Source organism: Anthonomus grandis, chromosome 1, assembly GCF_022605725.1.
Source record: "Anthonomus grandis grandis chromosome 1, icAntGran1.3, whole genome shotgun sequence".
Lineage (NCBI taxonomy): Eukaryota > Metazoa > Arthropoda > Insecta > Coleoptera > Curculionidae > Anthonomus > Anthonomus grandis.
Window position 1 is genome coordinate 42,896,653 of NC_065546.1, and position 27,742 is coordinate 42,924,394.

The 27,742-nt window shown below is 32.6% G+C and overlaps 2 protein-coding genes across 5 annotated transcripts in view; both read right to left on the reverse strand.

Annotated features, from left to right (window-relative positions):
• The window catches only part of LOC126740992 (tyrosine-protein phosphatase corkscrew), a 49,174-nt gene extending 28,528 nt beyond the window's left edge, over positions 1 to 20,646 (reverse strand). For 3 of the 4 annotated variants that reach the window (XM_050447251.1, XM_050447227.1, XM_050447236.1), the window contains exons 1-3: positions 20,492 to 20,646; positions 20,197 to 20,319; positions 15,406 to 15,600 (exon numbers count right to left, since the gene is read on the reverse strand). In XM_050447251.1, the coding sequence (XP_050303208.1) occupies positions 15,406 to 15,600; positions 20,197 to 20,319; positions 20,492 to 20,505 (332 nt within the window). In that variant the 5' untranslated portion in view covers positions 20,506 to 20,646. Of the gene's footprint in view, positions 1 to 3,149; positions 3,453 to 15,405; positions 15,601 to 20,196; positions 20,320 to 20,491 lie in introns of those variants that run through there. The other variant, XM_050447242.1, reaches the window with a different exon arrangement.
• A 3,404-nt stretch (positions 20,647 to 24,050) lies between these two features.
• The window catches only part of LOC126741011 (trissin receptor-like), a 102,725-nt gene continuing 99,033 nt past the window's right edge, over positions 24,051 to 27,742 (reverse strand). The window contains exons 7-9 of the mRNA XM_050447265.1: positions 26,531 to 26,710; positions 24,523 to 24,707; positions 24,051 to 24,466 (exon numbers count right to left, since the gene is read on the reverse strand). Coding sequence (XP_050303222.1) covers positions 24,277 to 24,466; positions 24,523 to 24,707; positions 26,531 to 26,710 — 555 coding nt within the window. The 3' untranslated portion in view covers positions 24,051 to 24,276. The remainder of the gene's footprint in view (positions 24,467 to 24,522; positions 24,708 to 26,530; positions 26,711 to 27,742) is intronic.

Here is a 27,742-nt window from a genome sequence, read left to right on the forward strand (position 1 = left end):
CAATTATAATACCAGTTTTTCTAAAGCAAATGCGGACGAAGCTGTTTTTCGATTGAATGAGTGTTTAGAGTAAATATTCTACAAATATTGGGTTGCGACTGAATCCGTTGAAGTCAGTCGTAAAATAATTTGGTCCTGATCATGGGTGGGCAACGAATAATTTGGCTATTCATGTATCCCAAACACCAATTCCGATCGTGAGTGAATGTAAGAATCTCAGCATTATGATTGATTCTAAGTAACGATTTCGCAGCCAATTGGCAAGAGTCCTTTAATGGTCGTATATGTCATTGCGGAATCTGTACAAGAGTAAAGATGTTTTGTGCGAAGCCTTGGTTCTCTCTCATACTGCATATTGTAATTTTGTGCATGGCTCAACCCTGGATGTAACATCAAAAAAATAATTTTATATAATACAACGCTTGCAGAATTCATGTATACGTTTTATTATAATTTAAGGGCCCCGTGATCACATCAGATATAAGTTACCTGCACTGAAGTGGTTAAATATGAAGGCTCGAGAGGGGGTACACTTCGCATGGTTTCTTCACGGAATCTTCTCTAGTGGAGCGCCTGAGTATCTTAGAAAGCGTTTAACTTTTAGATTGTCCACTTACGATCGTATCACACGTCAAAATAACGTTTTAAATATACCAAAGCACCGCACAGCTATGTTTCGACGTAGCTTTTCGTTTGTTGCTTCAGAAGTATATAACAATTTGTTGCATAATAAACTTTAAAATTGTAGTTAGTCAAGTTTTAAAAAATATATAAAAGGGTTTATGTTGGGTAAATTAAGTTTTATACTTTTAATTCTATTTAGATTGAATTTTGTAAATTTCTCATTATCATAATTATTGTTACTAATTAGAACGGTTTATACCATGTAATTTACAATGTTACGTATTGCTGATTTCTATATGCTTAGTTACGCAAATATTCTTCCAGGTTGCCCTTCGCCGAGTTTAATAAAAAGCCGTTTATTATTATTATTATTATTATTAAAAGCAGTGATTCAAGAGGAATGGTATAACATATTAATAAAATATTGTAAAAAATTAGTGCGGTCAATACCAAATCGATTGATAGATGTTATAAAAAATAAAGGGCTGCCAATCAAATATTAATTATTTTTTTAATTTTTTTTTGTGTATTTTTAATTGTGTACGAGTTTCATTTTGACTAATAAATCGAATATAAAATAATTTATTTTTTAATTTACTTTTCCATGTAAAATTTTTGTTTTACTTTTATTCTGTTCTTAGAATACCACCATATAAAATGTATTCAGTGTGAGTATGTAATTTGCAATAAATTCGATAATAAATAAATGGAAGCGTGTTCGGGAAAACGCTCGGACACGGCAATTGAGATTGTAAGTTGCGCATTTTTTACAATAATTTTTTTTTATACAGGGTGTGCCATGGGGCTAATACCAACTTTCTTATTAAATGGGACACTCTATATGTTATTTAATTTTTGGATTCTGCACAAAATTGCCATACCTTTATTCATCTGTTTTTAAGTTTTGATTTTTATTTTAAAAATGTTTCATATTCAAAAAATATGCGTTTCAGTAAAAAGTTTTCTTTTTCGTAATGTATTTTATGAATGTCCAATAAAAATGTGGCATTTTTATAATTTTGACATTTAATAAATTTTGACCCCATATCTCAAAGTACTATAAGCAAGATTGAAAAACAGTTTCAGGAAAATGGTCACGTAAAAGCAATAACTAGTTCTCGTCGATCTGCGGTTAATGAAGACACCAAATTTAATATGTTATTAGCCATTGAAGAAAATCCTAATATTCCCACTAGGCAGGTAGCGCGCGAATTGGAAGTGAGCCAGTCTTCAGTAGTAACGGTTCTTGAAGAAGACAAATTTCATCCCTAAAAACTAACAATTCTCCAGGAATTCAATGAGTAGGATGCAGATAGAAGAATTGAATTTTTGTGAACAATTTATGGAATTAATGCAGAATAATAATCTCATTACAGAAAACATTCTCTTTTCCGATGAGTCGCCATTTATGCTGAACGGAGAAGTAAATTGTCCAAATTGCCGTTATTGGCCACAAGAAAATCCATGTTGGATGAGGCAAGGCCACACTCAACACCCAGAAAGAGTAAATGTTTGGGCAGGAAGTCTAGGTTAGCAAGTTGTAGGTCCAAATTTCTTAGCAAGGTTCTTACAGTTTTTACAACAAGAACTAATTCCAAATCTAGCTGTTCTATTCCCTGATCCGATAGAAGCTGATATGCCGAATAGAAACATCTGGTTTCAGCAAGATGGTGCGTCTCCCCATTTTGCAAGACCCGTTCGAAACTATCTGGATATTATTTTTCCAGGCAGATGGATTGGCAGTAGAGGACCTTTTGAATGGCCACCAAGATCGCACGATTTGACTCCCCTGGATTTTTTTCTATGGGGATATTTGAAATCCAAAGTTTATGTGACCAATCCGGCAAATATTGAGGAGTTGAAAACTAGAATAAGGCAAGAGTATCGAAACATTTCTCCAAAATTCATAAGAAACATTCAAAAAGAATTTATAGTACTTTAAGGGAATTGCCAAATAGTAAATGGTTTACATTTTGAAGACTTATTAAAGAAAAAGATTTAAAAGAACCTTCTTTAACTTTATGAAATACGTTTTTCTTAACGCTCTGTATCTTAAAAACAATCAAATAAAAGTATGGCATGTGATACATCAAAATGTTTGGAATTTTGTCGAGAATTCAAAAATATAATAACATATAAGGTATCCCATTTAAAATAAGAAAGTCGGTATTAGCCTCGCCTACATGGCACACTCTGTATAAAAACTTTTTATTGTAAAAAATGTGCAACTTACAATCTCAATTGACGTGTCCGAGCGAGTTTTCCGAATACGCCCCCATTTATTTATTACCGCATTTATTCCAAGTTACAGACTCGCAATGTATATTTATTACTCTTTTCTGTAAGCAACACAAATACAAAAATAAAAAGTAGTAAAATTAAACGAGTGTGCGAGTTTCATTTTGACTGATTGTAAAGTACTCCACTACTGGGCAGGTTCATTGCGCACTTTTTTTAAACAGTTTTTTCAGTCCTAAACTAATTTTCTTTGACGAAAATTTAAAAAAATAATAATTCTGACTTACTTATAACTGAAATAAAAGAACGCCTTTCGGAACTCGTGCAGCGCACTGGAAATAACCACCGCGGTACTTATCAGCGAGGTTTTTTCACCGGACACGCCCGAGTTGCGCCTTATTTTCATTTCCACCGAAAACCACAAGAAACTCTTTGGGACAATTACTATCCGCGAGGGTCAAACTTTCAGAAAATTTTCAAAAAAAAAAACCGGAAAAAAAATGACACCGCGCGGAAAATAATGTTGATTTTCTTGATTGTATCGGTGCGTCGTTGGACACCCGCGATCGCTCTCGCGAATAACTTTTTTTTGACGCCACCGGCGACACTTATTTGTTTATTATAGTTATTGTTTTCTTGCGTGGTTACGGGTGGGAAAGAGGGGGGAACCCAGAGTGGTACCTGGAAAAAATATTGTTTTTTTTTTTTAAATTAAAAATCGGTTTTTGTATACGCACTTAAGCCGGTCAATGAAGGTGAAGGTTAAACGAAATTCGTGTGGGTTAATGTTTGTTTACAAATCTAATAATCGGGTTGTAGTGCGACAGCAAATTATTTTAAGATTGTTGAGGAGGCCACGCCCTAGAATTTATTCGGGGATTTTTTTTTAAATTTTTGGGTACATCACAGTACTTTTTTGAAAACAAGTACACCGTGTCCCATTTTGGATGAGATTGCACGGTATATCTATAATTCTTTAAGATATAGCTTCGCAGTTTTCGCAACCCTGTATCATTTTTTTCTAAAACTTTTAAAGCCACAAGCAGAAATATTCCAACTACTTTTGTTCCTGAAATACAGGGCGAAAACGAAAATGTTCACTTTTCGAGATGTTATTATCTCTCAGACAATGTATAAGATAGAAAAAGAATGAAAACTGTTTATCATAGATATTTTTACATAAAAGTCAGTGGCGTATTTAAATTTTTTTTAGAGCACTGTTTTTAAGATTGGGCACAAACTTGGTATTTTTTAAATCAAACATCCTATATATTCTAACAGCAATTTTTTTTCTGAATACATTGATGTATCACAATGGTTAGAATCTTTAATGAAATTTAGCTTCAAAAATCAGAAAAATCCATATTTATGTTTGTTTTTTTAATAGTAGGCCATGAAGTTTTTCACACATGCTAAAAAACTTGAACATGCATAAAAAACATTTTGCTTATTCCATTCATAAAAACTCGTCACATTCATAAAGTCACAGAGTCAATACAAATCAATAATCATGGGTGACGGTAAAAAAACATGGAAATTCAAAATTTTTTAAAAGTATGATATTATGCTTAAACCTTTCTCTAACGAATTACTCGAAACAGCGCTGCAATTATATTTAAACAGGTAAAGAATTGACTTACCTTATTTTGTTAAAAAATTCAAAAAATAAAAAATATTCTATTAGGTTTTCAGAAAGATGCCAGCCATCTCGGGCTACGGTATTCCGGTTAAAATCCAATCTTTTAAATTATAGCCGCTATTAAAAACCTAGGAAAAGAAGACCTAAAGAAATGAAGCTTGCGAAATAATTGTTTTGGCATGTGTGGAAGCAGGACCCCAAATTTCCTGTAGAACCATATAGGAAGAGGTAGGAGTTTCAAAAACAAGTGCAAAAATTTTTATAAAAGCAAATTTAAACCCTATAAGAAAAATATTGTTCGAGAATTGCATTCTGACTTAAACGACTGGAATTTTTTAATTGGTTTTTAACCATATCTAACGAAGATCTCGATTTTGCAAAAAAGGTGATATGACGAATCCCATATAAGCAGCAGTGGCTTATTTAATAGGCAATACTAGACATTGGTATCAAGAAAACCAACATATTACTTTTGAATAGCAACAACGAGGCCGATTTGGTTTTAGTGTTTCATGTTTTGTATTGGGTACTAAAATTATATATACAATTTTTGAGGATGGTTTAACTACCCAACGATACCTAAATATATTAAAACATAATATGCCAGAGTTGCTGGAGGACATACCTTTGGTACCGCGACATCAGATATATTTCCAGCAAACTGGAGCAGCCGCTTATAATTCAAAGGTAGTTAGAGAATATTTAAGTGGTCATTTTGGTAGATGCTGGACTGGCAGACACGGGCCAATCAGGTGGCCTCGAGGTCACCGGACTTACACCGGACGGTAAGTATTTTAGACTTTTTTGTATAGTAATACATAAAAAATAAAAGTATGCAAATCTGGTGGATAAATATGTTTAAATTACATGGGATTTTAAAAAAATTAATAATTAAAAGCATGTGTGAAATTATTCATGGCCTACTATTACAACACAAATAGAAATTTGCATTTTTCTGATTTTTGAAGCTAAAATTTATTAAATATTGAGTATTTAGAAAAAAAAATTACAACAATTTGACGTTTAAATATACAGCGTATTCCATTTAAAAAATACCAAGTTTGCGCTCAATCTGAAAAACAAAATTTCAGATCTTCCTTTCTCGTTTTAAATTTTAAATACACCACTGATTTATAATATCTTCAAAAGTTGAACATTTTCATTTTCGCCCTGTATTTCAGGAACAAAAGTAGTTGGAATATTTCTGTTTGTGGCTTTAAAAGTTTTAGAAAAAAGTGATACAGGGTAGCGAAAACCGCAAAACTATATCTTAAAAAATGACAGAGATACCCTGCAATATCATCCAAAATGGGACACGGTGTATATAAGGTTTAAGAAACACGAAACTTAATATAAAGAACTATTTCTTAGAATCATATCAAAGTCAAGAATACTTTAAACCAAAGTAAACGCATTTAATTTAAAGAAATGTTTTTATATGTGTATTCTAAATCTAAAAGTGCCATTACACTGTTATATATTCTTTCCCTGATCCTGAAGATAACCGAATTACGTCAGTCGAAACGTCACCACCTGACCTAAATATCTATGATTTTACTCCAACATATTAATTTATAAAAAAAAACATGAAAAACCTGAATTCCATAAATAAAACCTAATATGGTTATTTTCATAAAAGGAATCCCCCAATTGGGAATCTAACAACAATTAATTTGATTCATATGCGCAGCACGAAATGCAAATTAAACATTAGTTTATTTATACCGCGAGGCTAGAACTACAACATTTTGATTTTTGCTAAAACTATTCCTCCATTTATTATTTAAAATAAACACAATTTTAAATTTCGCGCTTTAGTTCATTAGCATTGAAATTATTTTTTTATTTTAATTCAGACACGTGCAAGTACATGACGTCACGTCTTACGTATTCCAGGCATTTAGGCTAATCGTTTAAAGACTGAACTTTGAAGATTTTCCTGAATCTACGCGTCTTGATTTAGAATTTTAAGAGAGGCATCAACAATCTGTAATTTTTACTAATTTAATTATTATACTGCTAAGTGTAATATAAACAAAATGCACGATGAAATGCTTCAAGGTGAACAAGAACGTTGCATTTGTTTGTTTAATGAGAAAATAAATTGAATTTCAATCTAACCGATATAACACTAACGACGGATTAATAAAGGATTAATCAATTAAAGAAGAAAAATGAGTTCTTCGACCAGTGGAGCGCGTAATTTGTTTATAAAAACGTGTACGAAATGTCTAATTGAGTCGCTAAGGCTGTTTAAGGCGCGTCCGACCCGCCTTAAGTCACGTATACGCATCAATCCGTTTCCGTTTTTGGCCGGTACAAATGCGTCATTCTTCCTGATGAGTGTCTTATATCAGACACTTTTATGGGTTTAGCTTAATGTCTATTTATAGAACACTATTGCTTGCTTGGTCATATGAATAATTTAAAGGATGGCATTTTTAAATGACCAAATACGGAACTCTTTTGGGTTTTATATGCGGTGTATTCCTTATATGGCTTATACAAATTTACCACAGTCTTAGAAATGAATACAATCTCGAGTTGCTTAGTTTGGTTTTTAGAAAAGTTTTTTTTGATTCTAAACTTAGGGCAAATGGGAGGAACAATCTTATATACCCATTATCTTAATTGTTAAGTTAGCTGAAAATTAGTACAACCACAGATTTAGTCAACATCTGAAATAAGAAAAGTTAGCTGAAAACGATCGAAATCAGCATATTATGGTATAACAAGAAATAGACTAATTTACTCCATAAAGGTGAAAAGGTGTTATTAACTGAGTGCCCCCGATGTTTAATTTTAAGCAGCGAACTGAAAATTAATTCTTAGGTTTTTTCAACCTTTTTGGTTAATAAACCGAATCCTAAACAACAATTTTTAACAATTCTCTCCTCTAATTGCGAATTTCCCAAAAACCAATCTTAATACGATAAAATTAAAAATTAGTCGGGAAAAACATAAATGTCACGTTAAATCATCCGACTGTTTAATACCCGGCAACAAATCGCCTTCTAAACCGAATCATGAAATATGTATTAAACGTTTTTTTTAAATAAAAATTAATAAAACACGGATCCTGTTCATTAAGTAATAAATATTAATTTCTTGGATTCGCGTGATCTCTCGTGCTTCTAAGCAATAACATTTTATCTGAAATTTTTTTTTAGTTAATTGGTTTTAAATCATTTTCAGAGTGTAACTGAATTGATTTTCAATTAATTATTAATTAAACGCTAGACTCAAGGACCATACAACTTTAGTATTTTATTGGTTTTTTTAGTAAAAAGCCTTTAAAAGATCACAAAAGATTGTTCCAACATCCATATATTAACTACATCCCCAATGGTAGTTCCTCAAACCAAATTGAAAACTGATGACTGATTGAGTTTGATTTTGCTCAAAGTTTCTCATAAATTACTTTTTAAGAACTTTGAAAATTGTTGGTATCTACATAAGTTTTTTTGGTGGCTCCTCAAATTCAAATTTATTCAAACGAATATACATGTTTACAGAAAAATTATTTGGTTGGTTTTCAATGCCTATAGGTCAAAAAATATTTTTGGAGTACCTAAATACCTCATGTATCCGTATGTAGTCTTGAGGTTATATAATATTTGACAGAGGAATAGTGTAACTATTTTCTGTCCTGGTTTAACAGAAACCAGGACATTATAGTGTTAATGTTCTGTTAAACCAAGACATTAACACACATTACGTACCCACAACCACATTACACACACTTACGCAAAACTAACAAACTAAGAAAATATTCTTTAAAGTTTTACAATTATTGAGAAAGTACCTGAACAAAGAAATTCCTATGTGCGTTTATATACCGGGTGACAATTTGAAAATGAAAATTAGGCGCGAAACACGTCAATTTACATATCAAAGAAGACAATTTTTGAGGCAATTGTTACCTTCAACCTCCTACCCCTAAAATTTTAAATGGCAACCCCTATTTCTTTTACCATTTTGTGTTCCTTATAAAATTCTACAAAAACTGCATTTAATTTTTTTTTTCAAAATCGTGACCTCACAAATTAGTGAAATGTAATGTAATATCTGATCGTTTAAAAATGTTTGTACCTACCAATACTATACAATCCAAATTCTTTTATTTATTTACACTTCGTCTTGGATCAGTTTAATTTTTTTGCCGTTCAGATTCTGCCTAAACAAGATTCTCATTATTCTCGTATGTCTGCTGTCAAATGATAAGTAGGTATTTGTTCTATTTTCCGACTCCTAGTGGTCATTATTTATTTCATGTTCTTCTAGAATCAGTGAAAAAATCTGTGAAAGTTAATTTCATAAATAATTTCAATAGTTTTCAATTATGAGTGTCGTTTCTTAAGACGGTTTACACTATTGCTGAACGCGTATAAATAATCTTCATTTATGGAGCTCAAAATCGTTGCTTCACAAGAACGGCGGCCATATTCAACGAAAGACATCGTGAAAGAAATGTTGGACACAAGTATATCCGTCAGTTAGTAGCTAAATTTGAAGAAACAGGATCTGTTGGCAATAAGAAAAGGAATGAGCCGCTCAGATTGAGGTTCTTGGTGAAATTGCTATGACTTCCACTACGTTCCTTCGTAAAGTTGCAGATCAAACTTGATTGTTGCGTAAGTCAGTCAGGAAAGTCTTGAAGCTTCACAAATTTCATCCATACAATCTCCTATTACTCAAGAATTAGAGGATGACCCAGACCGACGTATTGAGTTTTGCGAAATTATGACGGACAAGATTATTACTCAGCCCACGTTAATAAAGATTATTTGTTTCAGTGACGAATGCACTTTTTACTTAAATGAGCTCGACAGGTTAATTAACGACAGGTTTATCGTTATTCGAGCGACTTCAATCCTCACATTATTAGAGACGAACATACGCAATTTGAGGGTTAAAAAGTCGAATGTTTGTTAGGCAATAGCATCATCGGTCCTCTCTTCATAAATAGAACCCTAAATGGTGGAATTTAGGCAGAAATGTTAGACATAACTATATAAATATAAATCAAAGGGACGCCAATGGAAATCTTGCTCTAGATAGATGAACATTTGCTGCACTTCCAACAGGATGAAGCGTCTGCGCATTATGTACGCCCAGTATAAGAGAGTGGTTGGATAATCATTCCCCAGAGCAGTGGATTGGTAGGAGAGGACCCATAGAATGGCCACCTAGGCCACCAGATCTAACACTGCTGGATTTTATCTTTTGAGGTCACTTGAAATTCGTTGTATTTAAAACTCAACCAGATTCAACAATTACAACAAAGAATTGTACAGGAGTGTAGAAGTATATCATCTGAAACTCTTCAAAACATGCGCTAAATGACTTTTTTTTTACTCACTTTAAAAAAATCCACAATTTTTTGTCAGATCCCATGACAAATAAGGGTGTTTTGGCATGATAAATTAATATTTTACACACATATTTGCACTAAAGAACTGAGACTCAATACTTTAAACACAGAATAAAAATAGTTTCCATACTTTTTTCTAACCAAACATTCCTTATCGCCGTTTTCTCGGCGATGGAGTTCGCGTGCATAACCGGATATATCCACTTTCAGAAAATTTTCAGGAAGCACGAAAAACACCCTGTGTATTTATATTTAAAAATAGTAATATTTTAAGAAAACAGCTTTAATTAAGCGGGGTTGAGCAATTTATTAACATAAAAAGAAACAAAAAAAAATTAACAATTCGTCATTATTAGCAATGAAAGTTTGTATATATCCGTTTTTGCACACAAATAAGACATAGAAGCTAAAATATATATTTATTTCTCTTTAAACAAACTGGATCAAGTTAATTAATTTGACAAAAGTAATGAAAGGAAAACTAAAAATGTATTGCATTTTCTTCATGCAGGCAATCGCATAGCTCATTTTCTTCTTGGGTTTCAAAATTTATTATTTATTTATCCACATTGGCATTGCCCAGTATTGTTACTATGTAATAGGTTTTTGTACCACAAAAAATCTTCCCTGTTTCGCCCATCATCCCCTAAATGCTCCATCAAATGATTTAAAACTTTTTTCTCTGGTATGGAATTACCTAGTGGTAGCGTGATAAGCTGTACGTTATCTTCTGATTTTCCCTTCTTAGGAAGTGATTCCCAAACTGTGTCACCCAATGATGTAAACCGATCAAATTGAGACATTACATATGATACAAATTGAACTTAAAACACTAAAAGAACACTTTTATTTGACTGGTCTTACAGGAGTTAAAAGCGCGTAGAATCACAACTCAACGTCCGAAACAACAACTACTAGAATAGATAATAAAAAGTGCAATAGAATACGCACAACTTGTTTATTTGACTATATTCGCTTTTGTTATCAAAATTTGGATAGATCCCGTTTTGCTCTAAGTTTACCTAACGTTTTAAATGGCATTTATTCAGTTTTGCTTTCAGATAAATTTATGAACCTATAGAAATGATAACAAAGAACCAAAAACCGTCAAAAAACGATTTTTGGTGAAAAGTGGATATATCCAGTTTTGCACCCAAGCTCCTCACATAAACAAAGTACCTTGTTGAATTATTACTACAGAGCGTTTCTGTAATTTAAGAAATTTAAAAGGCTCCAGAAAAATTCAGTATTAGATTAAAAACAAGTATTATTAAGTTTCCATACATTTTTCCACTACTGTATGTGTCATAAATTTCCACAGGACTCATGTAGACCCCTATTTAAAGATACTTACCTTGTGTTGCTTGTTTATTATTGAGTCTGATTGCTTAATATAAAAAATTTAAATCGTATCTTAAAAATAATGCTCCTCAAAACATTATAATACCCGACAGAACTACAATATTCCAATGTCCATCCCGGATCTGAGTCCATACTGAATTTTTCTGGAGCCTTTTAAATTTCGGTAAATTACTGGAGCCTTTGTAATTTACCGAAATTTAAAAGGCTCCAGAAAAATTCAGTATTAAATTAAAAACAAGTATTATTAAGAGTTTCCATACATTTTTCCACTTTTACTGTATGTGTCATAAATTTCCACAGGACTCATGTAGACCCCTATTTAAATATACTTACCTTGTGTTGCTTGTTTATTATTGAGTCTGACTGCTTAATATAAAAAATATAAATCGTATCTTAAAAACAATGCTCCTCAAAACATTATAATACCCGACAGAAGATAAAATTCCCTTATATACTTGAGCATAAAAATGTTTAACCATCTTTCAAATTGCATAAAAGCCTCCTCGCTTTAAAAAGTCCTTAACGGAACTTCTTAAAAACAAGTATTTTTTAGCCTAACAGAGTTTTTTGAATATAATTGGGAATAGGCCAATAGGATCTAGTTTTTATTAAAAATGTAAAGGTTAGATAATAAAAATTTTACTCGTTTCGTCTTAATTTTAAATTAGGTTTTGCGTTATTATTTAACACAATAATACACAATCGTGGTTTCAACTACGATTGTGTATTATTTTTTTGCTAAGTATGTGTTAGTAATATGTCGATTTATGTTATAGATGGTTTTTGTACAAAATAGTTCCTTAAATCATCATTATAAAGAACATCTAATATATTTGGAGTCTTGTAAGACAACTGTTATTCTATAGCATATATTTCAGCATTTTCTTCCTCGCTGATAGATTACTTCTGTACGAATTTTAACAAACACGAAAATCAGTGTACAACAATCAATGCCGGTTTGTCTGACCATGAGGCAATAGTGGGATTAGTAAAGCTTAATAGTAATGCTAATGAGAATAAGTTTGCACGCGATAGACTTTATACTAGAGCTAATTTCCGCAAATTCTCCTTGCTTTGCAATATGTCAAGTTGGAATAATGTATTGACTACTGACTATTGTTAACCCACTGCATAGCTTTCATCAAATATAGGAAAGGAATTAACAAAGGAATATAGGAAAGGAATTATAACGCAGTATTAAACAATTTTAACACTGCTTTTTCTGTTGTCAATATTAAGAAACGAAATAGAAAACCTTGGTATACTAAGGGTTTACGAGTATCTGGGAAAAATATGCGCTCTCTTTTTTACATTAGGAAATACGCTATGAACAATGCAACATTTTTAAATTATTATAACAGATACCGCAAGATTTACAGAAACTCAATCAAAATGGCTAAGTGGACCTACTTTCAAAGGAGGATAAATAATTCCTCCAACAGAGCAAAAGAGTCTTGGAAGATTTTAAATGAGCTAAGGGGCAAAAATAATGTCCTGGTTATTCCAAGTACCTTAGATTCCAATGTCCTCAATTCTTTCTACTGTGATATTGCTAGTAACCTTGCAGCCAATCTCTCACAAAAAATAGATCCCATTGCTATCTCAGCAATGTGGTAGTAGCCGAATCTTTCTTTTTTGCCCCCACAAGTGTAGAAGAGCTTAAACAGTTAATATTAAGAATAAGAGTTCATCAGGTTGGGATGGGCTTTCTCTTAAAATATTTTCTGCTTTACCTCTTGTTGCTTTGCAAGTCTTGGCCGAGCCAATTAACTTTTCATTTATGTCTGGAGTTTTCCCAGAGTGCTTAAAAAGAGCAATGATTGTTCCTCTTTACAAGGGTGGCGATCGCGACTGTCCTTCCAACTTTAGACCTATAGCGTTATTGCCTACTTTAGCCAAGATAGTGGAACGGCTCGTTAAGGTGAGGATGGTTTCATTTTTAAATAGGTTTGGCCTATTGAGTCTTCAGCAGTTTGGCTTTCGTGAGTCTGTGAGCACAAATGATGCTATCTTTATAGCTTTCTAGAGCACCTGTACAACCTACTGAATGTTGGTGAAGTTGCAGCAGCGGTATTCTGTGACTTGTCCAAGGCATTTGAATGCGTGAGTCACAAAGTGCTGCTGATGAAACTGGAGCTCTATGGTTTCAGAGGAACTGCCCTTGAGTGGTTTCGTTCCTACTTATCAAATCGTGTCCAGGCTGTCAAATTTAATGGTGGCATCTGTAAGGAACTTAATATAAATGTAAGTGTTCCGCAAGGATCAGTACTTGATCCTTTACTTTTTCTCATTTATGTGAACGATCTGCGACAACTGCAGGTAACTGGCAAATTTACATTGTTTGCCGACGATACCACCATCCTCTGGCACGACTCTGATGTTTCTCAAATGGAGGCCAATATACGTGCAGATTTTTTAAAAATAAAAGACTGGTGTGATGCAAATTTTTTGACATTTAATGTTTTTAAAACAAATATCCTTAATTTTAAATGTAATACAAATGATATATGTTTAAATAGTGAAGCCATCACCATGCCACCGTTCAGTAAGTTTTTGGGTCTTTCCATAGATAAGTTCCTTAAATGTGAAGACCATATTGTGAATGTATGTAGAAAAGTCTCATCAGGCTGCTACGCCCTAAGGGTTATTGCCACCAGTCTTAATTTCTCCATCGCCAGATCTGCATACTTCGCGATTATCGAGTCGCACCTTCGATATGGAATTTGCTTTTGGGGTTCATGTTCAAATTCACTTTTTAGTTCAGTGTTTGTACTCCAGAAAAGGGCCATTAGATATCTATGTGGGGCCAAGCCTCGTGACTCATGTCGCCCGCTTTTTGTAAGTCATAATATTTTAACCCTGTGTTGTATCTTTATTTTGGAAACAGTTTGCTTAGTTTTTAGAAAATATAAACAGGAACTCCACTTAGGAAGCCACTATAATACGCGACAAAATTATTTGTTGAGGCTACCCATTCCTCATTTTGAACTTGTCCGTAGCTCTATCATAGATGGAGGTAGAAAGCTGTTTAATAAACTTCCACTAGAAATAAGACAACTTAAGACTGAAAAAAGCCTACGTACAAGGACGAAAATATTTCTTGCTAGTAAAGCGTACTATACTACGTTTAAGTGAATTTTTTAATGAATAGCATTTAAGTATTTTTCAAAGTTTTATATAATTTTATTTTATTTTAAATTAGGTTCTTGTTTTTATTCCTTTAATGTACAGTCTATTGGCTTTGTCTACAACTTCTATGTTTATATTGACAATAAAGCAATTTTGAGTTTGAGTAAATGTGATACCTTCGAGAGCAAACCCTATCCTACTAATTGGTCCCTGATAAGGGTGAGTTAATGTTGTTAATATTGGATAATATTGTTGACTTTATAAAAAAAAATAATCCCATCATTTCTACCATTATCACCTGCACTAAGTATAGTAGTATAGCCCGGAAGTTGATAAAGGTCCCCTCGTTATTGGAAACATTCTCCCAAGATTATAACGTGACAACAACTGAGATTATACTGCTCATAAAAACTAAAAAATTGATCGAAAATTTTTTGAAAAGACTTTAAGGATATTATTAGTTTCTTCAATAGAATCTTATGTTATGTGCAGTAAAAAGCTTTTGAGAGGTCAGAAAATATTGCTGCAACATGAAAGGCTTCAACTTAGGAAGTAAAATGAAAGCTCTTTGAGATATACTTTTGCGTAATGTTGATATTAGGGTCTATAACTGAATTTATCAATTTCTAAACTCCTGGTCCCAATAAAAATTCCATTTGCGTAGGGACAAATTAAAGAAACAAAAAACAAACAGAATTTTACAAATTCACCACGGCGCCTCTACTGATTTTTTATTTCCTTAAGTCTCTTCCGAGAAATAAACAAACGCGAAACCTTAACCGAGGTCGAATGTGTACTGATTTACATACTTTACCCGACCGTGTGATCCGAATACTTGATATTTTACCGATAATTCCTTAAATAATTTTTTTAATTTTTATGGAATAAATATTACGCAAGTAACTATTTTACACATAATCGCCTATTTATCATTATATTCTTTGACAAGAGACAAGCATATAATACAACTGAATTGACTTATTAGTGGATTACATAAGCCTATTATTCCTATGTTAAATTAAACATTAATAATAATTACCTTTCAGTAGTAGGTCCGTCACAATTTAATGGATATTTCAGCTCGATGACGTCACCGTTTTTCTCCCTTAGCTGTCCCTGTTTCTCCATATAGTACTGCACCAGTTCAGAGAGCGTGGCGAACTTTTCACCACCATATAAGTCGTAAAAGTCCCCGGAGTTTTGAATTTTAATGTGGGTGACTTCCCCATTACGCCTATTAAATAAAAAACCTTATATAACCCGGCTATTTATTATAGATACATCCAAAATAAATTAATATTGCATGTAAAAATAATGCAAGGACAAAATAATAATCCAACAGAAAAGAAAAAATCATGGGTAACAAACCAAATTAAAAAATCTGCAAAAATCCTTTTTTTAAATACTCTTTTTGTTTCTTATTTTACACAAATGACTTAGCTTTCATCAGCATGAGTGGATTTATTATATTTTTGATGATGCATAAGAGGTGATCATAAAATTACTTGATAAAATCAACGAGCTGGAGTCTACTAATTCCAAAAACAATAATCTACGGCATACAATTAAGAACATGAGAAAACAGTTCAACAATTATTGGCCGAACTGCAACTGACTGCAACGCCGAAGGAGATGATACGTAATAAATCTATCATACTTCCCAGCAAGCTTGATTGTGGCTCAAGCAATTATAAGTATCAACAAAGATCTAACATGTGATGATCTATAGTGACTAACATGGCTACGAAAACTAAAATTTCTGCTGTAAAATTGAACGCTGCTTTTTATGTACAGTTGTTAAATTTTAAGCAGTCTAGAGGCTTTAAATAACTCCTCAGATGGAAACCTCTAATTTTTAAAAAGCATAACTGTAATAATTATATATTTTCATACAATTGCTTAAGTTACAGGTCGCTCCCCATGCTGTTATACCATATGAAAACACTGACACAACCAACACTCTGTATACAGTATAGTTATAGTTTTTCGTGAAAGGACTCTCTGAGTTCATAAAACTTTAGTAGAGAAATTTTTTCATTTTTTCATTTTTCCATGTCATGCAGTGATCAAAGTATATTCCCAAATATTTAATACTTTCCTTCCTTTTAATCAATTCAGTACATGCGTGTGTGTTATAAGACCACAGCAATAAAAGATCCACAGCAATGCATGTTGATGCATTTGGAATTTCTTTCAAAGCGTATATATTGAGTCAGATCCCTCTAGTATTAATGTTGGTATTGAATCGAGCCAAACTATTAACAATTCTCTAAATTGCTCTTATAATTTTTCGGAAGATGAAAAAAGTCACCGCCTCTAATAAACTAAAAAGTAAGTTGACCTCCGGTACCGATGGAGTACCAAGTCTTGTTGTTAAAGATTCTATTCGCGTTTTGTCAGGGTCTATTACTCACATATTTAATCTTATCTTGTCTTATACAGTATTTCCTGATAAATGTAAGACTGCAAGAATATCCCCGATACACAAAAGGGGACCATTCAAAATTACGCGCCATTCAAAATTACAGAGCTATGTCGATCTCATGTAATTTCTTCAAACTTTTTGAAATAGTTCTTTATAATAGAATATATGCCCATGTCAAATTAGACATAGCACCTAATCAATTTGGGTTCGTCAAAAATCGCTCCTGTACAGTAAACCTGGCTTGCCTAAATGAGTATTTGTGCCAGCATTTGGATAATAGAGGTCAGGTTGATGTAATATACCTTGATTTCTGCAAAGCTTTTGACCAAATTGACCACTTTCTACTTCTTCATTTAACATTTTTTGGTTTGTCTAAGGATTTAGTTGCTTTAATAAGATCTTACTTACGAGGTCGTAAACAATTTGTTGAATATGAATGCTTTAAGTCTCCTATATATGAAGTGTGCTCGGGAGTTCCGCAAGGATCTAATTTGGACCCGCTTCTCTTTTTATTATTTATAAATGATCTTAGACATCCAGGGTGTATGCTTTGGTTTATATAGGCCACCATCCACCAACGAAAATGATTTTATTGAGGATGTAAATTCCTATTTTATAGATAATTTAAAGAGTGACGTTGATATCTTTATTGGTGATACTAACTTTGATATTTGTGATGATCGTAACAATCAAGTTAATTTGTATTTATCAACATTGAACAAATATGGATTTCTGCCCTATATTAATTGTCCTACGAGGGTGACATCTTTGTCTGCTAGTTGTATTGATCATTTATTTGTGCGAAGGAAATTAAAAACAAATAAGTTGAATTTTAACTCATTTGTATTAAATTCTGACTTAACTGATCACTATCCAATCATATTAAATATAACAAACCAGACTAATGATACCATTAATAAAAGAAATGAGATAAAACAAATAAAAATAGAGCTAATTGATGACATTAAATTCAGTGGGAAATTACAAATAGAAAATTGGCAATCAGTTCTAAATTCTAATAATTTACAAGAAACCACTAACAGATTCTATAATATATTTATGAAATTTTACAATGAATCATTATCCTCAAAAATAATCACTGTACGAAACTATAATAAAATAAAACCATGGAGGCATTACATGGAGGTACCATGCAGGCAAACCATGGAGGCATGGCATTACAAATGGCATCATAGAGTTAATAAAGAAAAGAGACAAACTTAAAAAAAAATGGTTAAAAAATAAAGAAAATAATGTAATGGAAGATCAGTACAAGACTTATCGTAACACCTTGAGTAAAATACTTATAAAATGCAAGTATGACTATTACAATAACAAAATAAATGAAAACAAATATAATATTTAAAAAATGTATAAGTTGGTATCTGAGATACAAATGAACAAACAAATAAAAGCAATGATAAGATAAATATTTTAAATAACAACGGACAGGGTTTTGAAAATGACAAAAATATGGCAGACTATTGCAATGATTATTTTATTAATGTTGGAGTACATATGGCAGACAGAATTGTAAATAGCGAAGTCAATATGGATAGTAAAATTAGTAATAACTGTTCAATTTTTCTATATCCAGTACAAATTAATGAACTAATCAAAAATATAAATTCTTTAAAAAATAATAGCTCCCCAGGAATTGACAAAATTCCAAGTAAACTAATAAAAAATATTCATGTTTACATATTAAAACCACTTATACATATTATAAATTTAATTTTTAAGACCAGTATTATTCCTATCCAATTTAAAACAACTATTGTTACACCAATTTATAAATCAGGAAATAAACATGACATTAACAATTTTAGACCTTTAAGTGTTATGAATAATTTTGGTAAGATATTTGGAAAACGTCTTAAAGATAGACTTCTTGCTTTCTTTGGGGAAAACTGCATTATCTCAAAAAATCAGTTTGGATTTGTTGAAAAACTTAGTACTACAGACGCAATATATAAGTTAGTATCAGAAATAACAACCAATATAAACATGGGTAAGAGAAGCATTGCAATTTTCTTAGATTTAGCTAAGGCATTCGACACAGTGCCCCATACAAAACTACTTAAAGAGTTAGAGAATTATGGAATTAGAGGCAATGTGTTACAACTATTTGAATCATATCTTAATGTCTGCAAACAAATAGTGAAAATTAGAGACACTTTTAGTGAGCCAATGAGCATAAAAATTGGTGTTCTCAAGGAACAGTTCTTGGTCCCATATTATTTATCTCCTATCTAAATTCCTTCACAGATCTGGATGTTGATGCTGTTACAATATCCTAACGGTTCGATCTTTTTGTTGACAGTTTAGGGTTCATTATAGAAAGTATAAAGTAAATAGGTGAGGCAGACTCTTTCTAGTATGTATATAGATAGTCTGTTTAAGTACATATAATGTTAAGCATTTTGATGTTTCATTTTTATACACATTCTGGTAATTTTTTTTTTATTCTTTCCTGTAATTGGGTAACAAACCTATTGGAAATAAATGCCTTTTTTTTATCACCTATCAGTTGTCAGTAAAGAGAATTAATTTTTCCCCTTCAGAAAGGTCATTTCTATATATTCAGAAAAAGATAGGCCATAGAACTGATCCTTGTGGCACTCCAATGCTCATAACCCTCTTTGCTGATATTACTCGCATGACTCCCACTACCTGAGATCTACATTGAAGGTAAGATTCAAAGAGTTTTATACTATTATGATTGAATTTATAGTATTCAAGTTTTTGAAGAAGTATACTATTATCAACACAGTCAAAGACCAGATCACACAGCAAGACTGAATTGTACTGAAAATTATGAGAGACTTTGAATATATCAGAGACAAGATGAAAGATATAAGTAAATCCAAACTGACGATGGGAGAAGACACTATTTGTCTCAAAAAATTCAGCAATTTTAATGGCCATGCACTTTTCTACTAGGCTCTATTTTAGATATTGTAGGCAAAAGTGATATTGACCTGTAATTTTCTGGCAATAAAGGGTCACCCTTTTTAATAATTGGTACAATGTTTTGATTACAATCACTTGATCTTATTTCAGCTTTTTATATCGCTTCTTTATAGAGTTGTATAAAAAAGTATAAGACATGATATATTTCTTTGCAAAAAAAATTGCAATTTACTTCTCTAGGACCACTTTAATGGTTTAAAGCATCAGCAGGATGCTTAAATAAAGAAGTTACAACAATACTTGTATAGAAATTCAAACATCTTATTCAAACCTTGCCAGGAAATTAAAAGTAGGTCATAAATCGCATTTGTTTCATTCAATTTTTAAGCATAATTAACAGACTCATTGTAGATAATTTGGGGACAAGTTATAGCTTCAAATTAATAGGGCAACACCTTAATTGCAATTTATAAAAGAATTCACAGTACTTACTTGACAGACAAAGTAAAATCTCCAGGAACAGAGGAACTAGGTCTGGCCAGGAAGCTGGAATCGACGCCCCTTTCCATCAGGACCCTCTCGGCCTCAATGCCGCTTATCGTCGGCCAGAACCACCTGTTTTTTAATCGATAATCTAATTATTTCATGGTAGAACCATCATTAATGAATACACCCGTCAATTCTTTTCGGCACTTTTATTTTAACATTTTGAACGTGAAGTGTTACGAATTCGGGTTCCTCGGATAGCATATTGTTTTTTTATAGATTTTTAATGGGTAAAACTCACCTTCTGGAGCTCATTTCTTCCGAAAACCGGGATTTTAGTGGGTTACTACACGTACACAAGCGGCCCTAACCCCTTGACGCCACATTGGTTTTCGACTTTTCGTAGATTGTAAATGTTTGTAAAATTACTTAGAAATTACAGATTACTTCTAGGAAAGTGAGTAGTGTAAATATACATTTATGTAGTATAAGGAAATAGCGATAGATGGCGTGCACGAAAATAATATTAAGGTCACACACTTTATGACTTAAAACATTAATGAAATTTTACAATAAGTATCATAAATGATATAAATTCTCATACTTGCTACCTCTAGAATTTTTTTGCGAGTGCAGATCGTTATTCTAAAAATGTCTCCTTGTAATGCCATATGACCTCCAAAATGGGTGCAAATGATACATGTACATAATTAAATTTCTAAATATACTTATCAGCTTTCTATATTTTCACAGTCTTATAACAGTTATAACTTATCGAAACAATATTATGTACAATTACTACTTTAAAACTCTATTTTCAAGCAATGTTGAGAGCCGGATCTTTCAAAGTGTCTGAAGAACCTTCAGCCAGCAGTTCATTTTCAGCTAGGCGCCGCTTTTCCGCCAGCTGGGGCCTCATGACGGTTACATACTTGTAGCCCTGGTACCCCAAAATCACTGTGCCTACCACAGTGACCCCCACACAAGTTAGGACAAAGCCTTTATGGAACAAGTTTAGTGCCGCGTTAACTTTTTGCTTGGGGCTGCGCTTCATTGTGACTCGTTTGTTCGATATAGCGTATACACTATAGAGCTTACTGCTTTAATTGTATAAAAACATTTAAACAATTAGATTTAAAAAATTTTAGGTCGTTGTAACCTAACCTAACTTTTTTGTTTTTAAGCTTATTTGACATTACAAACGTCAAACTTTTGACAAGAAAAATGTCATTTTTGACGTGGTACGCAGTGTTGCAACGTTGTTTGCTTAAGGTTAGATTAACAGTTATATTGCGGCTCTAATATGGAGACTGGTTATGCAAAAAAATAAAATTAGAAACTAATAGTCATAAATATTAATTAATTCACCCTTTGTTCATATACAGGGTGTTTCGGGAGGAAAGGGAAATATTTTGGGAACTTTATAATGTTCAGAAGTTCAAAATAAAATAAATTAACCCATATGTTTTAATCAGATTCTCAACCGTTTCTGAAATAATCGGTTCTGAAGCTTTTTTTGTAAGATTTTTTATTTTAAAAGCAACACAAACAAATACTAGTAAAAAAACAAAATTCCACTAATTCAAAATGTTTTCGAAAATTTTCCCCACCAACTTCAAGGCAAGCTGCAGCACGTTTGTTAAGCGCTCGTGTTGCACGTTTAATTGCTTGGGGATTATTTTTAATAATATTTGAAGCATTCAAAATTTGATTGTGGAGTCCTTCTACGGTTTCTACTGGTGTTTCGTACAGTAGAGCTTTCATCCATCCCCAGAGGCAATAATCCAGTGGATTTAAGTCTGGTGACCTCAGTGGCCAAACTTGAGGTCCTTCTCAACGATCAGGAAAACGATTGTCTAAGAAATTACGCACTCGGCGACTAAAATGAGGCGGAGCTCCATCGTGTTGAAAATACATTCGGTGTCGAACAATTAGTGGAACATCATCCAACATGTGTATTAAATGGTCTTCAAAAAAGCGTAAATATCCTTCTCCAGTAAGACGATCATCTAATACAAAAGGACCAAACAACTGGTCGTTCAGCATTCCACACCACACGTTAACACTGAATCAGCAACCTGAGATTTAATAATAACAATAATAATAATAATAATAATAATAATAATAATAATAATAATAATAATAATAATAATAATAATAATAATAATAATAATAATAATAATAATAATAATAATAATAATAATAATAATAATAATAATAATAATAATAATAATAATAATGATAATAATAATAATAATAATAAATGTCTTTTATTCAAAATTTACAGATGTAGTTGACAATAATAATATTCTATAATTAAGTACCCGAGAAGCAGGGCGCAGTCTAGCTAAGACAGCTACTCTACTGAACCCTACTTAACGGTCATAAACTTAAGCTACAATATAAAGATTAACTCTATTAAATTCATTAAATACCCAAATAAAGAACAATATACAGGGTGTCTCACGACGAATAGACGCGTTCGATATCTCGGAAACTAATTTTTCAAAAATTTTGAAAATTTGGTAACATGGCACAGTCGATGGGGGCTACACAACTAAAATATTTTGACAGTTGTGACGTTTCCGGTCATACCGGAAGTAGGTGTCAACTTCGTTATTTTAAATGGAACACCCTGTATATTTTTACATTTTTGGCTTTTACGTGAAATTTTAAGTATATTTTGTGTATAATGTTCTATACCTAAGTGTAACCGTTTTTGACATATTCTTAATTTCATGTGAAAAACTATGTTTATAAGCCCTAACATAATTACCGATTACTCCCTTTTAGTAGCCTTTATTTAATGGTTAGTCTTGGTTTTATTTTAGAGAAAGGACCACTTTAAAAGACTATTTTAATATTTAGCTAAAAAAAAGATACAGGGGGGTCAAAAACTAGCATTAAAAATTAAAATGAAAAAATCATTAAAAGTCAATTTTTTTAAATGGAAACCCCCTATTTTTATATTTTTTTCATAAAGATAATTAAAAATAAGGTTAACTTTGTATAAGGTTATCTAGTCCAAAAATTGATAGTTTCCGAAATATTGGCAGTTTAAATTTGGCCTAATATTAAAGCCCGTATAGTAACATGGCTTAAGGATTGTTGATTAGTTGGGCATGACGGTTGTCATAGTAACCGCTAGAAGCGGCAACCTTGCAATACTGTAAAAATCATTTTGTATGTTTTGTGTTTTTATCACAGAGACTGGAGGTAAGGAGACTGATCTCTGCGCTTTTCAAACACAGAACACAAATATATAGCCATTAATTTCTGTAAATTTTCTTTGACCCACGAGGCGACGCCTTTCCAAAATAAAAATAAAAAAAGTCAACGTCAAAACTGTCACTAACATCACTACTGTCAAATTTTCCAAGTCAAAAATGTCAAGTCACCCTAAGATGGCCGCCATCCGAAATTCTGTTGGTGAATGAAGTTTCATGGGGCAGTTTCAAATGTTAATTGAGGATGAACTAAAATGAAACGATAACTGGGTTCGAAAAATAGCTACCTCGGCGCTGTTGTTCAGAAGCGTACCTCGCTCTGATTGGCTAACTTTACCCTTGTTACACTATCACCTGTCAAAAGGTGTGTTCGGCCAATCGGAGTGAGGTACACTCTGACTAGCTATATATTTGCGTTTTGTGCTGACCAGTGTATGTTCATTTATATTGTCACATCATAGAGAAATGAATATTAAATATACTTTATATTAACATACTTTTAATTACTCTATGTGTCACATTGTGTTCGTAATTTTGGATTAACATTGAACTCTTCTTCTTCTCTGCAGTTTTACGGCCTTCAGACGCAAAATTTTCGTTTTGTATTTCGTAAGGCGGGAAAATTAAAACTAGTTAATTTTAAAAATTATTGTATTTAGTACCATTCAATAATATAGGAAAAACGTTTTTATATTGACTTGCATAACAGTATTATATGAATCACTGTGTAAAACTAGAAATATGTACATTCAATAAACAAAAATATTTACAAAATTTACACAATTTATAAGGTATGAGTTCTTGTTCCACCTTTAATCCTTGCCGATGAAAAAACGCGATTAAAGCAACTCTCCGTTTTTCATACTTCATCGGAACTGCATTCCTGGACAATGGTAACAGTTGTCATATTGTTACCACCCTTAAGGGTAGACCTGGAACTACCGTTTCGATGGAAAACCCCTCTACCTCTTCTCGTGCTCATCCGGTGGTGTAAGGAGGGAGAACGTTTCTTCCTGGAAAGGGTGCAAAAGAGGATTTCCCTCATGCCTCTAAAAATCAACATTGCAACATTAAATTTATAAAAACAAATGAATAATTCATTAACCTTCTGAAGTTTTTCGATAAAAAGGCGTACAGCAGCGGATTCACCCCTGAATTGAAGTAAGTACATAGGAAAGTCAAGGGAGTGAAAAGGGCGCTAAAATTTGAATTTCCATGGTAGTTCGTGGACCAGTATTGCCACATTTTCCTGGCGTGGATTGGCAGGTTGCATACTGCGAAGGCGACAACCTAACGACACGCATATATTATAATAATAATCAATGATTTGTTTAACGGACACATATTTATTTAAGTCATCCTGGTTGCCTATACAGGGTGTTACAACTTATTTACACACGATTTTTTTGGCGCCTGTGTATGATAGGAAAAAAACGGATAAAAGGTGGTTGGTTGTAAATACTAATTTTGTTGACAGTATTATTGGTAAATGTACAGAGTGTCTTTAAAACAAAGTTTTCATTGTCAAGTAAGTTATTAGTGTATATTTTACTAAATTTCTTCTCTTTGTTTAATACACTATAAGTCAAATATTGATCATTTTCGAAATAAATTGGTAAATAAGTATCTATGTAAATAAAATAACTAAAATAGCTTACCTGCCTATTTAAGTAGTTATTGCACTTCTTACGTTAAAATGTAATTAATTAAATTTGATTATATCAAAATGTCACTTTGATAGTGTCAGAATTATTTTAAAACAATTAATAATTAGAACGATTACGATATTTTCGTATAAAAATGTTAATGATTATGTCAATATGCTGTTGATTTCCTACGGTGAAACATTCGAGAATGTGGAAAAAAAATGCGAACTGGTTATGAAATACTGAAAGTCCGAAAAATTTAAATCATGATCCACTCGTAAGAAGTGAAGCGAACACAATACATGTCCTTGCAGTCGTGGCAATGAACCCACATATGTCTGTACCACAGATGTAAATAGCTCCGCACTATTTACTCCGTCTGATCATGGCAGCTCAAAAGAGACGAATATACCCAGAAGTTCAGTGCAGCAAATTCTGGCTAACCACGGATACCACCCTTTCAAAATTCACTTGGTGCAACATTTACAGCCAAAACGACTACCAAAAAAGATTAGAGGTTATAACCTTTGTAACCACTCACTTATGTGATGAGCCAAATTTTATAGGAAAAATTATGTAGAGCGACGAATCAGGATTTAGTTATTATTGGTCTACAGAAAACCCACAATGGGTCCGAGAAACTCACTGCCAAAATATTTAGAGAATAAATGTGTGGGTTCGACTTTTTTATGGTCGAATAATTGGATCATATTCTTATTAGGTCACCTTGATTGGCCAAAGGCATTTAAGGTTTTTAGTGGAGATCCTTGATTGCTGGAAGAAGTTCCTCTAGTAGAACGACGTATATGGTTTCAATAACGTATATGACTTCAACAAGATGGTGCTCCACCTCGCAGATTGTATCAAATTTCCTTGACAATAGATTTGGAAGGTACTGGATCGGAAATGGAGGTCTTGTCCAGCGGCCAGCTCGGTCACCTGATTTAACACCACTAGATTTTTTCTTGTGGGAATATTTAAAGGGACAAGTTTACCCTGAAGAGCTTAGAAATTTGAAATATTTTACTATAAGTTTTTTTAAATTATTCTAGTTTTACAATCGTTTTAATAGTAAATTGAATAAGAATTAAATAATATAATCATAATCAGCAATTATCTCAAAGACCATCAATATTTGACTTGTAGTGTATTACACATTTTTTTATTTAGAATTAAATGAAGAGTAAAAATTTGGTAAAATATACAGGGCGTTCCATTTAAAAAAACTTACTTGACAATGAAAACTTTGTTTTTGGGATACTCTGTACATTTACCAATACTGTCAGCAATATTAGTATTTCTAACCAAACACTTTTTATCTTGATTTTTTTCCATATCATATACAAAGGCGAAAAAAAATCGTATGTAAATAGAAGTGGGACACGCTGTAGATCACTGTGTAAGCAAAGTTAGGCAACCGTGCTAGACAACCGTGCTGACGTTATCACTCTTAAAAAAGTGTCTTACCACAAAAATGAGCATCCTAATCACTCCTTTTCTCGCTCTGAGAACGTTTTCGCTACAAGACGGACTCCCTCTTGAACTGGCCTGATAAGAGTTACTGCCAGAGGTTCCACTTTGAAGTTGCAATTTCGAAGAGGTAGACACGGGGGTGGCACATGGAGTAGTACCGTTCGAAGCACAAAACTAAAACGATTTTCGTCACATTCTTAATTAATTAAGGCTATGAGTGCAATATCGGACTAACCCACAAAAATTCAAAATCGGCTTTATTATTGATAAAAGTTTAAAGAAGAAAAGTGGAGTATCCTCAGTTAGTCCACTGTGCTGCTAAAAGTAAGAAGTGCTGTTTGTGATCGATAGTGAACTTTTTTTGTGAATTATCTTCAGTTTCGGTTATTGTAAGCAAGCTCTTTATATAGTATGAATATCCAGGACGATATTACAACTGAAGGTAACTTGTTTTATTTTTGTATTTGCATTAAAAACCCATAAAAGTAGAACACACGTTTTTTTAGGTTAGGTTATGTTTTTATTTTAAATTAATTTTTAAACTGTTTTCGTGAGCTACTTATTAGATAGTTTATCATTGTTTATTGGCTTTACTGTTATGCCTTGCAATATAGTATTTTTGATTGAAAGAAAATAATATAAGTAATCCACATTATTTTATTGTAGTGGTTTAGTCCACTTTTGCTCAAAAATTTTAAAGTCAAGTTGTTATTCTTAAAAAGAACAATTTGTTCATTTTCTTTTTTTGCAGAAGTCTTAACCTCTAAATCGGACTTTTGCGGATTCTGGGTCGGAGTAGCCCTCGGATGAAGATTTAGAGGCATCTAATAGGCATGGGGAAGAAGACGAAGGTGGTACAGAAACGAATTTTAATGAAGTCGAACCAGCGCCAGGAGTATTACCCCATACTTCTAAACCAAAAAAGCGTGTACGTAGTCCTGAAAAATGGAAAAGAAACGTAAACAAAAAGAGAAGATGTACTGGACGAGAGTACATAACCAAATCTGGGAAAATTGTTCCATCAAAACGTTTCAAACCTTTTAAATGCACGTGTAAAGCTAGATTCTCAGTTTTAATTCCAGTAGAACGACAAATGGAACTGCATAAGACTTTCTATGCCTTAGAATCCTTTGACTTGCAAACTGCCTACTTGTTTGTCTTGATTAAAGTTGTAGGTAAGTTACGTACCTATACCCAGAATCCACA